This window comes from Aethalodelphis obliquidens, unplaced genomic scaffold (genome assembly GCF_003676395.1).
Source record: "Aethalodelphis obliquidens isolate GAN/ISIS:26980383/991018 unplaced genomic scaffold, ASM367639v1 scaffold42, whole genome shotgun sequence".
NCBI classification, from domain to species: domain Eukaryota; kingdom Metazoa; phylum Chordata; class Mammalia; order Artiodactyla; family Delphinidae; genus Aethalodelphis; species Aethalodelphis obliquidens.
The window spans coordinates 8,840,145-8,851,710 of record NW_020837986.1 but is presented as its reverse complement, the minus strand read 5'-3'; the positions used below and the strand labels follow the sequence as shown (position 1 = coordinate 8,851,710).

The window sequence follows — 11,566 nt, the reverse complement described above, 5'->3', positions numbered from 1 at the left end:
ACAGGCTCCAGACGCGCAGGCTCAGCGGCCATGGCTCACGGGCCCAGCCGCTCCGCGGCATGTGGGATCTTCCCGGACCGGGGCACGAACCCGCGTCCCTTGCATCGGCAGGCGGACTCTCAACCACTGCGCCACCAGGGAAGTCCGGTTGTACTTTTGTGTACTTTGCTGTGCAGTACTGTATAGAGTACAGTAGTTCAGTATCTTTATTTCAAACGCAGGATGTCCGGAAGCAAGCGTAAAAGCAGCGGTGATGTAGCGGGTACGGCTAAGAGGCGCCAGCTGTGGTACTGTACTACTGTACGTTTCAAGGTATTGTACTGTAAAATTTAAAATGTTTTCTTTATTTTTTTGTGTTTGTTTGTTCTTTACGTATTATTTGTGTGAGAAGTATTATAAACCTATTACAGTACAGTACTCTATAGCTCTATAGGCTAACTTTGTTGGACATGAACAAATTGGGCTTACGAATGCGCTCTCAGAACGGAACTCTTTCGTATGCAGGGAACTTACTGTATTTACTTGTTTTTATTATACTTTCCCTTTTTTTTTTTAACATCTTTATTGGAGTATAATTGCTTTACAATATTGTGTTAGTTTCTGCTTTATAACAGAGTGAATCAGCTATACATATACATATATCCCCCTATCCCCTCCCTCTTGCATCTCTTTCCCACCCTCCCTATCCCAACGCTCTAGATGGTCACAAAGCACCGAGCTGATCTCCCTGTGCTATGCGGCTGCTTCCCACTAGCTGTCTATTTTACGTTTGGTAGTGTATATATGTCAGTGCTACTCTCTCACTTCGTCCCAGCTTACCCTTCCCCCTCCCTGTGTTCTACAATATAAGCTCTATGAGGTCAGGGACTTTGTTTGCTCACAACTGTATTCCCAGTGCCTAGAACAGCACTTGGTACATAGTGGGAGCTCTAGAAATATTTGTTGAATGAATCAATGGTATTGCTCATAGGTGAACAAAGTCACCAGTGGATGAAGGATGACTTTTGCCCAGAGTAGACAAATACGGCTAAGAGCCCGGTTCTGGGCTGGACCCCCTGGGTTTGAATCCCAGCTCTCTCCTTGCCAGCGGTGACCGTGGCAATTCAGTTCACCCTTCTGTGCCTCAGTTCCTCGTCTGTGAGATGCAAAGGATGCCAATACCTCCCATTAGGCTGTGTGAGGAGCGCATGAGATTCTACACGTGAAGCTGCCCGGCTGACACTGAGTGTTTGGTAAGTGTTAGCTTTTTTTTTTTTAATATCTTATAATACCACTTTGGGAAATGTAACTAGGTAAAACATGAAAAATTAGGTTGAAGATAAAAGAAAAATGGAAATGCAGACCAGTATGGGGGAATTTTATTGTATTTATAAAGGAAAAGGTAGGTCAGAAATGAAATAGGATTAATCGGATGCTGTTGTGTCTCAGCTGCAGGGAGCAGGAAACATATGCAGAACCTTCATCCTTGGGAATTCCTGTCGCAGAAAGGAAGATAAATCTCAGTCTGGGGGCACTGGAGTAAAGGCAAAACGGGACAGGACACCTGGAATAAGGGTGATGGGGACTCTGGTGTTAAGACTGACTATCTGGATCCCAAAAGGACCTCAGTCTTAGCCCCAGTTCTCCCAACCTACTCCCAGTGAGATCCTGGGCAGTCACTTGCCTGTGTAGAAACTGCTTCTAATCCCCAGACAGGGTTCGATTAGGTTATTCTTTCCAGCATACACATTCACCACACCCTTTACATCTCTTACCATTTATCACACATTAAATAATCCACCGTACAAGTAATTAATTTCTGTCTGCCTCAGTGTGTTATAAATTCCATGTGAGCAGAGACCATGGCTGTCTCATCCACTGCTGTCCCCCCAGCCCAGAGCCTGGCCAACTTTGGATGATTTTTAAGGGATGGGAAGGTGGATAAATCTGAACTTGTTTCCTTATAGGACTGTTACGTGGACACAAAGTGTGGTGAGTGCAAAAGGATGCCATCTGCCAAATCATTCTATTCTGCACTCTTAGGGTGTAAGAACTCATTCTGCTGTTATGTTTTCTCAGGCCCACTGTGATGTCCTGGTATTTGCAGCAGTTGAGCTGGAGGGGGAACAATGGCTGGAGCAGCCCCCAGGCCCCTTCCTGCTGCTCTATGACTTCGAGCTCTGTGAAGCCTCTGGCTTTTAACCTGCAGGAACAAAGCCTGCATTCTTAGGACTTGGCCCTCCTTAGGGCCACTCTGCCCCACTGGGGCCTGGTGGGAGTCATAAAGCAGGTGAATGATGACCTAATCCCAGCGTGAGAGGCACAGGGGAGGCATTATTCTTAGGGGCATTTTTTAAAAGAATTCTAGCCTTCGGGACCTTGGCGGTGATTGGAGCGAACCCACTCCCTTCACAGAGGAGGGAACTGGGAAGCTGACTTGCTCTGTGCGGAGAGTTGGCTGCAGAACCAGACCTGGGCCTCAGGTGTCCATCCTGCCTCCCAGGCTGGTTCCTGCCCCTCCTGCACTCTTCCTGTCACCCTGCTGCTGCTTGCATCTCCCCAGGACTGTACTTGGTGAGATCTCTGAGCTCTTGGTGTTCAATTAGGCTGGGAAGAAGGTGAGGGGGCACACGGAGAGCTCTGCTGGGAACTGAATTTGCTTAATAGTTTGGTCCAGAAGTGCCTGGCAGAGTCGTGCTGGGACACGTTTGTGCTCACAGTTCAAAGTCAGGCTCTAAAATATAGCAGTTTCTCCAAACAGTAGTGTCATTTGGGGAAACTGTCTGCGAAGTGGAGTTCATGTGAAGCGCTCCAGGGAAGCAAGGCAGGTCTTGGGTCTGCCTGGTCCCTGACTTGGGGCCAGATGCTGCCCCTTCTTTGCCTCAGTTTTCCTCCTCTGTAAAATGGGAAAACTCATTCCTGATCTCCCCTGACTCCTACTGGGATTGTGGGGGTCAGGGAGAGGGGAACTGACTGTCACTCCCGTCTCTCCCTCTTACGAACACTGCTCACACTTGTCCACCCGAGGGTGTTGGGAGGGGCTGGTCTTCCTTTGGCTTTACAGTTTTATGAACTTGGTAAGGGATCCAGGGCACGCCTCCTACTACATCAGCATCAGAGTCCCCTGGGACCCTTGTTAAGATGATTTAGATTCCTGGATCCTATCCCAGAACTGTTGAGTAACATTTCTGGACACAGACACCGAGCCTGGCCTCTGGCTACACACTGGAGATAGAGCAGTGGACAAGACCAGTCTCTGTCGCACATTTTCTCCCCTTCTTCCGGTTCTTGATGTGTGGAAGGAGGGACCCCATTCCCAGTTTGCTTGGTAGAGCCCCACACCTTTGGAGATGAGGAGTTTCTTTCCTTTTCCAGCCCACGCTCTGGGAAAGAAACCTCTGAGGTCCCTAAACACACACACACACACACACACACACACACACACACATGCACACAAGCACATGCACGCATACACACACACATACACACGTATTCCCACCTGTGCTCCTGCAGCAGGGTCACCAGGATGTTCTCCAATGCCATCTGCTTTTGGTCTGCCCACATGCTGTCCACCTGACGGCCAAGCCGTACCTTTGCTCCTTGCTCCTGGTTTCTCTCTCTATTCGATTAGAAAAAAGAGAAAAAACTGAGGTTGCTACTTGAATAGGACGCAGAGAGGCCTGCGAAAGACCAGGGCAAAGTTAACAGAGCAGGGTGCGTCCCTCTGCCTATTCCAATATCTGGCATAAACTCTTGCACCCAACTGAATTAGACTCAGTGACATTTAAGAAGACAGTATCTATAGGAGTGAAGACAATAGACTATGAAACACATATCTTCCTACAGACGACTTATTAATTACAAAGGAGAAAATGTTAACTTAACGGAGGAGAAACCTGGCAGACATCATGCTAACCAAGTGATCAAAGTGACCATCACCAATGGGACAAATTGACATCATGTGCCTCCTGATAGGATGCACTGAGAAGGACGTAACGTCACTTCTTTTGCATAACATGAATGTAATCATGAGAAAGCACCAGGCAAGTCCAATATGAGGGACAGTCTATAAAGAACTGGCCTTTACTAATCAAAAATGTCAATGTCACAAAAGACTGAAGAACTGGTCCAGATTAAAAGAAACTAAAGAGACATGACAACTATGATGCCACCTGTGATGCTGGATTGGGTCCTGGATGAGGAACATGTAGTTGGGGACAACTGGTGACATTTGAATATGGACTCTAAGTGATAATTATACTGTGATTATGTAAGAGAGTGTCCTTTAATTAGATACTAGGAGACACACAGAAGTAGTTAAGGATAAAGGGTCATGATGACTGCAATCCATTCTCAAATGGCTCAGCAAAATAATAATAATATGTACCTGGGTTTGTGTGTGTATGTCTAGATACAAAGTAAGCAAATATAATAAAAATATTAGGAACTGTTGACTACAGGGAAGGGAATGTGAAAGCCCTTTGTACTATTGCTGCAACTTCTCTGTAAGTTTGGAAGTTTTTCAAAATAAAAACTAAAAAGTGGGGCTTCCCTGGTGGCGCAGTGGTTAAGAATCCGCCTGCCAATGCAGGAAACATGGGTTCGAGTCCTGGTCCGAGAAGATCCCACATGCCGCAGAGCAACTAAGCCCATGCGCCACAGCTACTGAGCCTGCGCTATAGAGCCCGCAAGCCACAACTACTGAAGCCCGCGCACCTAGAGCCCATGCTCTGCAACAAGAGAAGCCACCGCAATGAGAAGCCCATGCACCGCAACGAAGAGTAGCCCCCACTCGTCACAACTAGAGGAAGCCCATGCGCAGCAATGAAGACCCAACGCAGCCAAAAATAAATAAATTAATAAAATTTTAAAAAACAAACAAAAAACTAAAAAGTGTTCAGGCTGTAGAGTCAGGCTGTTTGAATGCTAACTCTGCCACTCTTCGGTGTGTGTCCTTTAGAAGCTATTAATGTAGCTTCTGTACGATGGGGGTAAGAGAACCTGCTTTGTAGAGTTGTTGGAAAGAGCACATAAGAAGCTAAGAATAGGGACTTCCCTGGTGGTCCAGTGGTTAAGACTTCGCGCTCCTAATGCAGGGGGCCCTGAGTTCGATCCCTGGTCAGGGAACTAGATCCCACATGCTGCAACTATAAGATCCCACATGCTGCAACTAAAAGATTCCCACATACCGCAACTAAGGGTTTTCTTGCCACAGCTAAAGATCTCGTGTGCTGCAACTGAGACCCGGCACAGCCAAATAAATAAATAAATACTAAAAGAAAAATAAAAAGAAACTAAGAATAATGGCTAACACTACCAAGGGCTTACTCTGTGCCCAGCACTGTGCTGGGTGTGTGCAAATGTCCCAGGGTAAAGTCTTTGTTTCTGGCAGAGCCACAGTCAAGTGGTGACTACCACTGGTGTTGTCACTGTTGGAGCCCATCACAGGGACAAGCACATAGTGGGTGCTCAGTGACCATTTATTAGTTAAGCGTAAGCTGAGGTTTGACATTGGAGCCCTTCTGCTATGGCGAGTCCAGAAATGACAGATGCCGTGCAAGGGGAGAGACCAAACTTGGTCCCTCCAAACCGCGACGCACTCAGGGTATGGGAAGAAGTCACGAGAACGTCAGCTCACCCCTGCTGCCTGCTCATGATGTCCTGGAGAAGCTTGCGGGCAGACAGCTGGGCCAGCACCTTCCGGTAGCTGTTGGTGAAGATGGCGTCTGCGTACCTTGGCATCCTAGTGGAAGGAGTCAGAGGTCAAAAGGCAGGGTGGGAGGCCCAGGAGGGCTGTGCTCACGGGGTCTCTATAAGGTCCTTCTGTGGCCTGTCCCCAGAGAGAGCTGGAACCTGGGCTGAGTGACCTCTCTGGGGCTCAGAGTCTGCCTCCCTCCCAGAGATGAGTAGTGGAGGCTGCCCGAGGAGATAGCTGGGGACCAGCTGGTGGCTTGATTCTGCACCCCCTAAGTAGCAACCCTGGCAGGGCTGGCTTTGGGGTGGCAGGAATACAGCAGGCCCTGTTGTCAGGACTGCTTACCTGAGGGGCTGGGAGGGCGGGGAGCCGTGGGAGCTGCTGCTGAGGGTGAGTGTCACGAGGAAGAACACCCAGAGCAGCATCCTTCACCCCTGTGCTGGCACCTGGGAAGTGACAGACAGGAAGAAAAGGTCAGGTGAAGCCATAGCCACTGGGATGTCTTTTGCTGGGTGGGCCCAGCCCTGGGCTTGGCTCCACGCAAGTTTAGCCCTTGTCTTTTGGAAGCTGTTGGGTAGGAAAAGGAACCCAGACACACCTGGGTTCAAGTTCTGCCTCTGACAGTCACAAGCTCTGACCTCATTTTTTCCATCTGTAAAATGGGCATGATAAGACTACTCTGCTGACCTCACAGGGTTGAACATAAAATGAATGATAATGGTGAAACTGCCCCTCCTTGTAAGGCCTTATACATGGGATTCAGGCCTCAGCAAGGAATAGGGGAGGAGCAAGCACCTTCCCCTAGTCACCTAAGTCACCCACCAGCCCAGTGTGGCACTGACGGTATTGAACAGGGCTAACAGCTCAGGCTCTGAGTCAGGCAAATCTGAGTTCACATCTGGGCTCTGCCATCAGTAGCTGTGCATCCAGGACTAGTGGCTTCTCCTTTCTGGACCTCAGTTTCTCTATCCATAAAATGGAGTCAATAACTACACCTACTGCATAGGGTCCTTGTGAGTATGAGGTGAGATGAGGCACCTGAAGTGAGCGCTTGGCACGTGGGCAATTCTCCACACACCTCTGCTCCGACGACCTAATGCTCAGGGAGCAGGCTGTCCTGATTTTGTGAGGAGTCGGAGGAAAGGGAGGAAGGCTATACATCTTGCTCCAGATGCTTAGATTTTGCCCTGGAAGAGACCAGGGAGCCTGGGGAGCCCGTGAGGCAGAATCATCTCATAGATCACGTAATTGTTCTTCATTGGGGCCTGCTGACACCGTGCTCGGCAATTAGGGGAAGAACAGTCTACAGGGAGAGAGCTGCCTCGGCTGGGGCGGTGCCCCTACTGTCAGACCACGGTGTGGAAATGGCTGGCCTCGGAGTGACTCAGCCATCTCAGATTTGGGTCTTCTCATCTCCCAGGGGCACCCCCTCTCAGCAGGATGTGCACTCCATGGGGATACAGACTCCTCCGGAGGCTCAGCCAGCCCCTGGGAGGGCAGGACCCCTCATGTTCCACCATCTCCCCGCATCACTCCATTTCCAGCTGGTCCTGCTGAGGAGGGGTTTCCGGCAGGCAGGGCCAGCCCTGAGGGAATCCACTTCCTTTCCCGGGCTCACTTGCCCTCTCAGGGCATCACCCCTCTTCTCCCAGACACTGGGGTCTCAACTGACCCAGGGATGCCCTGAGACTCCAGGAAGCACCCTGGGGACTGCTCAGTGCTGCCCGAGACCCCTGCACCTCCAGAGCTGGAGGGAGCAGCCAGCCAGGCCTCAATCATCAGCCCCTCTTTGACGTGCACCCCTTCATCCTCCCCGTCCAAAGCCAATGCTCCAGTTTCAGCTCAAACACTTGCTGCTGGTGAGTGACAGGGAGCTCACTAACTCTAAGCCAGTCTGTCTTATTTCCAGGCAGCTCTTCCTTTTAGGAAGTTTTTCTCGTTGCACCAAGTCCCCTTATCCTGCAAATACTTGTTAAGCGTTTACTATTCTGCTAAGGATTGGGGCTAGAGAAAAGATGAGACCGCGGCGTCGGCCCCACGGGCTGCCCCTTTGACATCCACCTGCCGTGCCTCCCAGGCCTTCTGTGCCTTCATCAACACGACAAGACCTTTAGGTGCGTTTTGCATCTGACTTAGAACTTGACCCCCCAGACCAAGGATCTTCAGTCTTCTGTCCTCATCACACACTATCACACCTGGCCCCCCTTTCCCTACCTGGACCACTGCTGGAGTTTCCTAAGTAAGGAGATCTTTGGAGGCAAAGGGGTCTCCTTGACATGACCACTGTTCTTCTGTCTCCCAGCTGCATCCTGAGATTTCTCGTGTTCTTTCCTGCTGATCTTGTAATGACCTGAGCACATCCAGGCCCCCAGTCACCTCACTCACCCCTCTGAAGCCCGTGACACCTCACCCCCTCCAGAGCGAAGCCCTAACCCCTGTTTTTGGCCTAAGCTCCACGTCAGCCTCCCCACCCGCTGCCCCTTCTCCCGGGGCTGGCACAAGTGATTCCCAGCCCCTGTGCCCAGCCGGCCCGCACAGCCCACCCTCACACTCGCCCTCGGGAGCAGGTATCACGACCTCCAATTTTACAGCCAAGGAAATGAGCCCAGAGAGGAGAAGGGCCTTTCTCCATGGTCCTCCATCAAATTAGTTTCGGACTGGGCACTTCAGAACGGGCCTCCTGATCCGCACGGCGGCCTCTCAGAAACAAGTCCTTATTCACAAGACTCCCTATTCATGGGGTGCTTCAGAATTCATCACCTGCACATGGGAAACGGTTCTGAGAAGACTGAAAGCTTTTGCTCTTTGTTACTGGGTCTCTGGGGAAGAAACAAGGGGGACAAACAGGAACACCTGCTTGGTTGGCGTGTCCCTGTGCACATCCGATGGTTTTAGGGAGTTGAAAATAACCCGATAGTGGCAGACTTTGGGGGGCAAGTCATAGTAAATCCAGTAACCCGTGGTCATGCAGAAGGAGACTGGGCAACTGCATAACCTGGCCAACCAAGAGGCACAAGATTTGCCATAAACCGCTTGCCCCAGGGATGGGTCAAACCACCACTGTAACCTCTGGGGTATGAGAACCTAATCCATGGAGTGGCAAAATCCCATTAGACAAAGAGGGAAAGCAGCAAGAATTACCCAGTTTCTAGTATGATGAGAATAGAGGTTGTGTCACTAGGACTAAAATAGCTGTCGGCAGACATCTTCCACCTGGCCAGTCTAAGGAGCTAGAATTCACTGAATTAAATCGAGCGTGAGTCCGAGAGCACCACTGACACCCCCTTGATGGCTCCGAAGGCATTTTAGGGTTTATCATCTATCATGATGAGTATCAGTTAGCTCTGCGCAGTGCTTACAAACTAATTCTGTGATGAGATATATTTGAGGTCGTCTGGACTCAGGATAAATGGGCATTTGATTTACATCAGTTGACACTTCTTGCCAGACTTCATGCCAGGATTGCTAAAGGAATTCTGCAGATGAACCTTCAGCTAACAGCAGAGGTCAGGTCTCAAGTGCCAAACTAGCAAGGCCATGTTTGAGCTCCTGGAAAAAAATCTTTTACCTTTTTAAATATTCTGCTGTGTAATTTAAGAACCCCAAAGCATTGGCATCCTGATTCAGTTTGTAAACTGTTTCACCGATAGGGTTCCAAGTCGAAGGAGATCTAAGTTTTTCATGAGGAAGCATCTTGAACGGTCATTCAAAAGAGTGACACCCCATCTCCTTCCAGAAAGGGTTTGAGATGGTTTATGGTAAAAGATACAAATACTTCAGGACAATTAAAGCCCGGGTCGAGAGACGAGCGTGGGGGTAATGGAGTGCTCCAAGGGTAGATAATTGTGTCTAAAACCTAGAGTAAGGAGCGCGGCTGCAATTGAGCAAGAAAGCAAAACGTTATCAATTTCCAGGCAATTATGCTGAATCGGTTCTGAGCGATCGGTGCGCGGTATTGATTTGCACAGCCACTTGGTTCCTTTCTGGTCCATGGCAGAACCCCGTGCTTGACAGGAGAATCTAGCCAGGTGATGTCTTGCCCCAGTAGCCCACCTGCACACCCTCGAAGGAGCACTGCACTGAGACCTCATCTGCCCCAGACAGACACCTGGCACGTGTCTGCTGCCACCTCTCCAGGGACTGAGGTCCACGCATTCGAGATAACCTCAAAATGACACCCACCGTCAAAAGCATATTCCAGAGCCCCTAGCGAGGGGCCTAAAATGTACTCACCAGTCCACGGGCAAAGAGGATGGCAGTGGCCTCTTGGATGTGGTGTCTCTGAGTTGCTCTCAACTTTCGCACCCCCATCCAGCCCAGCCCCCGGGGCCGCCCCCCTCTCACCTCCGAGGTGGTGGGTCTCCCTCTGCTCTGAGACGTTGCTCCAGCTCCACGGGCCCCCGCGCTCGGCGTTTGCTCCAGCGGCTGCGTGGCGCTCCCATCATTTATACCTTCATTTTCCCCAGCGTTGTCAGCGTCAGAGAATCAATTACTCACAAGTCCACCAAAGGATCATTTTTAGCATCACACTGACGAACCCTAATAGGGGAAAGAAGTTTTGCCCCTTGCAAATTAAGGCTTGTAATGAACTTTCCCTTTATCTTTGATAGAACAGACAGAGCGGAAAGTTATATTATTCCAAGAGGAACAGAGAGTCTAATACTGCTCCTCTAATAATTGGAGTACTCCTCACAGTGAAACACCAAGGGTTCATTTACTCTCTGAGATAAATGAGCCTTTTTAAAAGTTCATATAACCTTGTTTTGTCCGTGTGCAACTTTATTTCACTTCAGGGCAGTCAACTTTACAGACTAAGTGTTTTGTGTTTTTCTCCCCTTAGTGAGGAGAGTTGTTTGCGATTTCCCTTATCCAATTATCAGGATTTTCCTCTATTTGACTTAACCCACTGTGGTCACAGACTGGTGTAGGCAGCTAGCCCGGGGGGCATGCATAGTCGCGTGTCGGAGCAGCCAGACGTAGATAGTTGCCTCAGAGGTGTGTGAAGTGAGAGGGAAGAGATGGAAATCTTGGGACAGCGGTGTTTCCAGATTTCTCTAGCCTATAGCTAAAGACTCTTCAAGAACAGCATGAAAGTGCGCGAGGCAGAAGCTCTGGTTTCCCATACGGCTGTTGTCGAGGAGTGGAAATAGCCCTAAGGTAAGAGTCCAGACACCTGCTGTCCCTCCTATGCCTGTCCATCACGACCTCGGTGACCCTCAGCAAGCTACTTCTACCCTCCTTCTACCCTCCCTTCTACCCTTCTAGCCTCAGCTTCTATACCGTCAATTCCCACTTGCACCCCCAGCAAAACAGCAGAGAGCAGTAGCTTTCAAACTTTTAAAAGAGTTTGAAACATGGATTTTCTTCGGAAATCTTCTATGAAAGTGCAGTATATAAAACAGATTTTTTTTAAACGGGGCTGCTCTGGTCGAAGAATGGAGACTGGAGACTGTCTTTGCCTGCCCCTGGACAACTCTACGGTTCACATTTAGATCCAGTAATGTCTGAAGGAACCTCCTAGCAGTGACATTTGTGATCCAGTTTCTTAGCTTGCACTGAGCCATGTTCTTGACAAACATGGGTTGTTCCCCAGAGAAGCAGGGACTGAGTGTCATGTCGCCCTGAAGGCCTGGACACAAAGTGGTCAGGTCAGGCCAGATCCCCAGGGACTAAGAATAGGCTGACAGGTCACAGCAGCAGGTGGTAGATGGAGGAGTTGGGAGCCCCCAGGGCAACGGGCTCTCATACAGTCAGAAGGTGTGGGGTTATCTCAGCCAGCACAAAGTGGGGACCACAGAGAGCTGGGTGCCCAGAATGGACACAAGGCCAGGGGACAGATATAGGACACACAGAATTGGCTGAAGAAACCATGGGACTCAGAATTCAACCCCA

General features: G+C 49.8%; 1 protein-coding gene across 3 annotated transcripts; it reads right to left on the bottom strand.

Moving 5' to 3' along the window:
- Positions 1 to 1,336: 1,336 nt before the first annotated feature.
- On the bottom strand, positions 1,337 to 10,087 carry GHRH (growth hormone releasing hormone). 3 transcript variants are annotated; one of them, XM_027078076.1, is made up of 5 exons: positions 10,019 to 10,087; positions 6,020 to 6,120; positions 5,618 to 5,722; positions 3,479 to 3,598; positions 1,337 to 1,475 (listed from the first exon to the last, which is right to left on the bottom strand). In XM_027078076.1, exons 2-5 carry the CDS (start codon positions 6,097 to 6,099, stop codon positions 1,460 to 1,462), a joined length of 321 nt encoding a protein of 106 aa, XP_026933877.1. In that variant the 5' UTR covers positions 6,100 to 6,120; positions 10,019 to 10,087; the 3' UTR covers positions 1,337 to 1,459. The 3 variants fall into 3 exon arrangements, with proteins under 3 accessions (XP_026933877.1, XP_026933876.1, XP_026933875.1); XM_027078075.1 differs by having other exon boundaries at positions 9,908 to 10,061; XM_027078074.1 differs by lacking the exons at positions 1,337 to 1,475; positions 10,019 to 10,087 and having other exon boundaries at positions 3,077 to 3,598; positions 6,020 to 6,100.
- Positions 10,088 to 11,566: the final 1,479 nt, after the last annotated feature.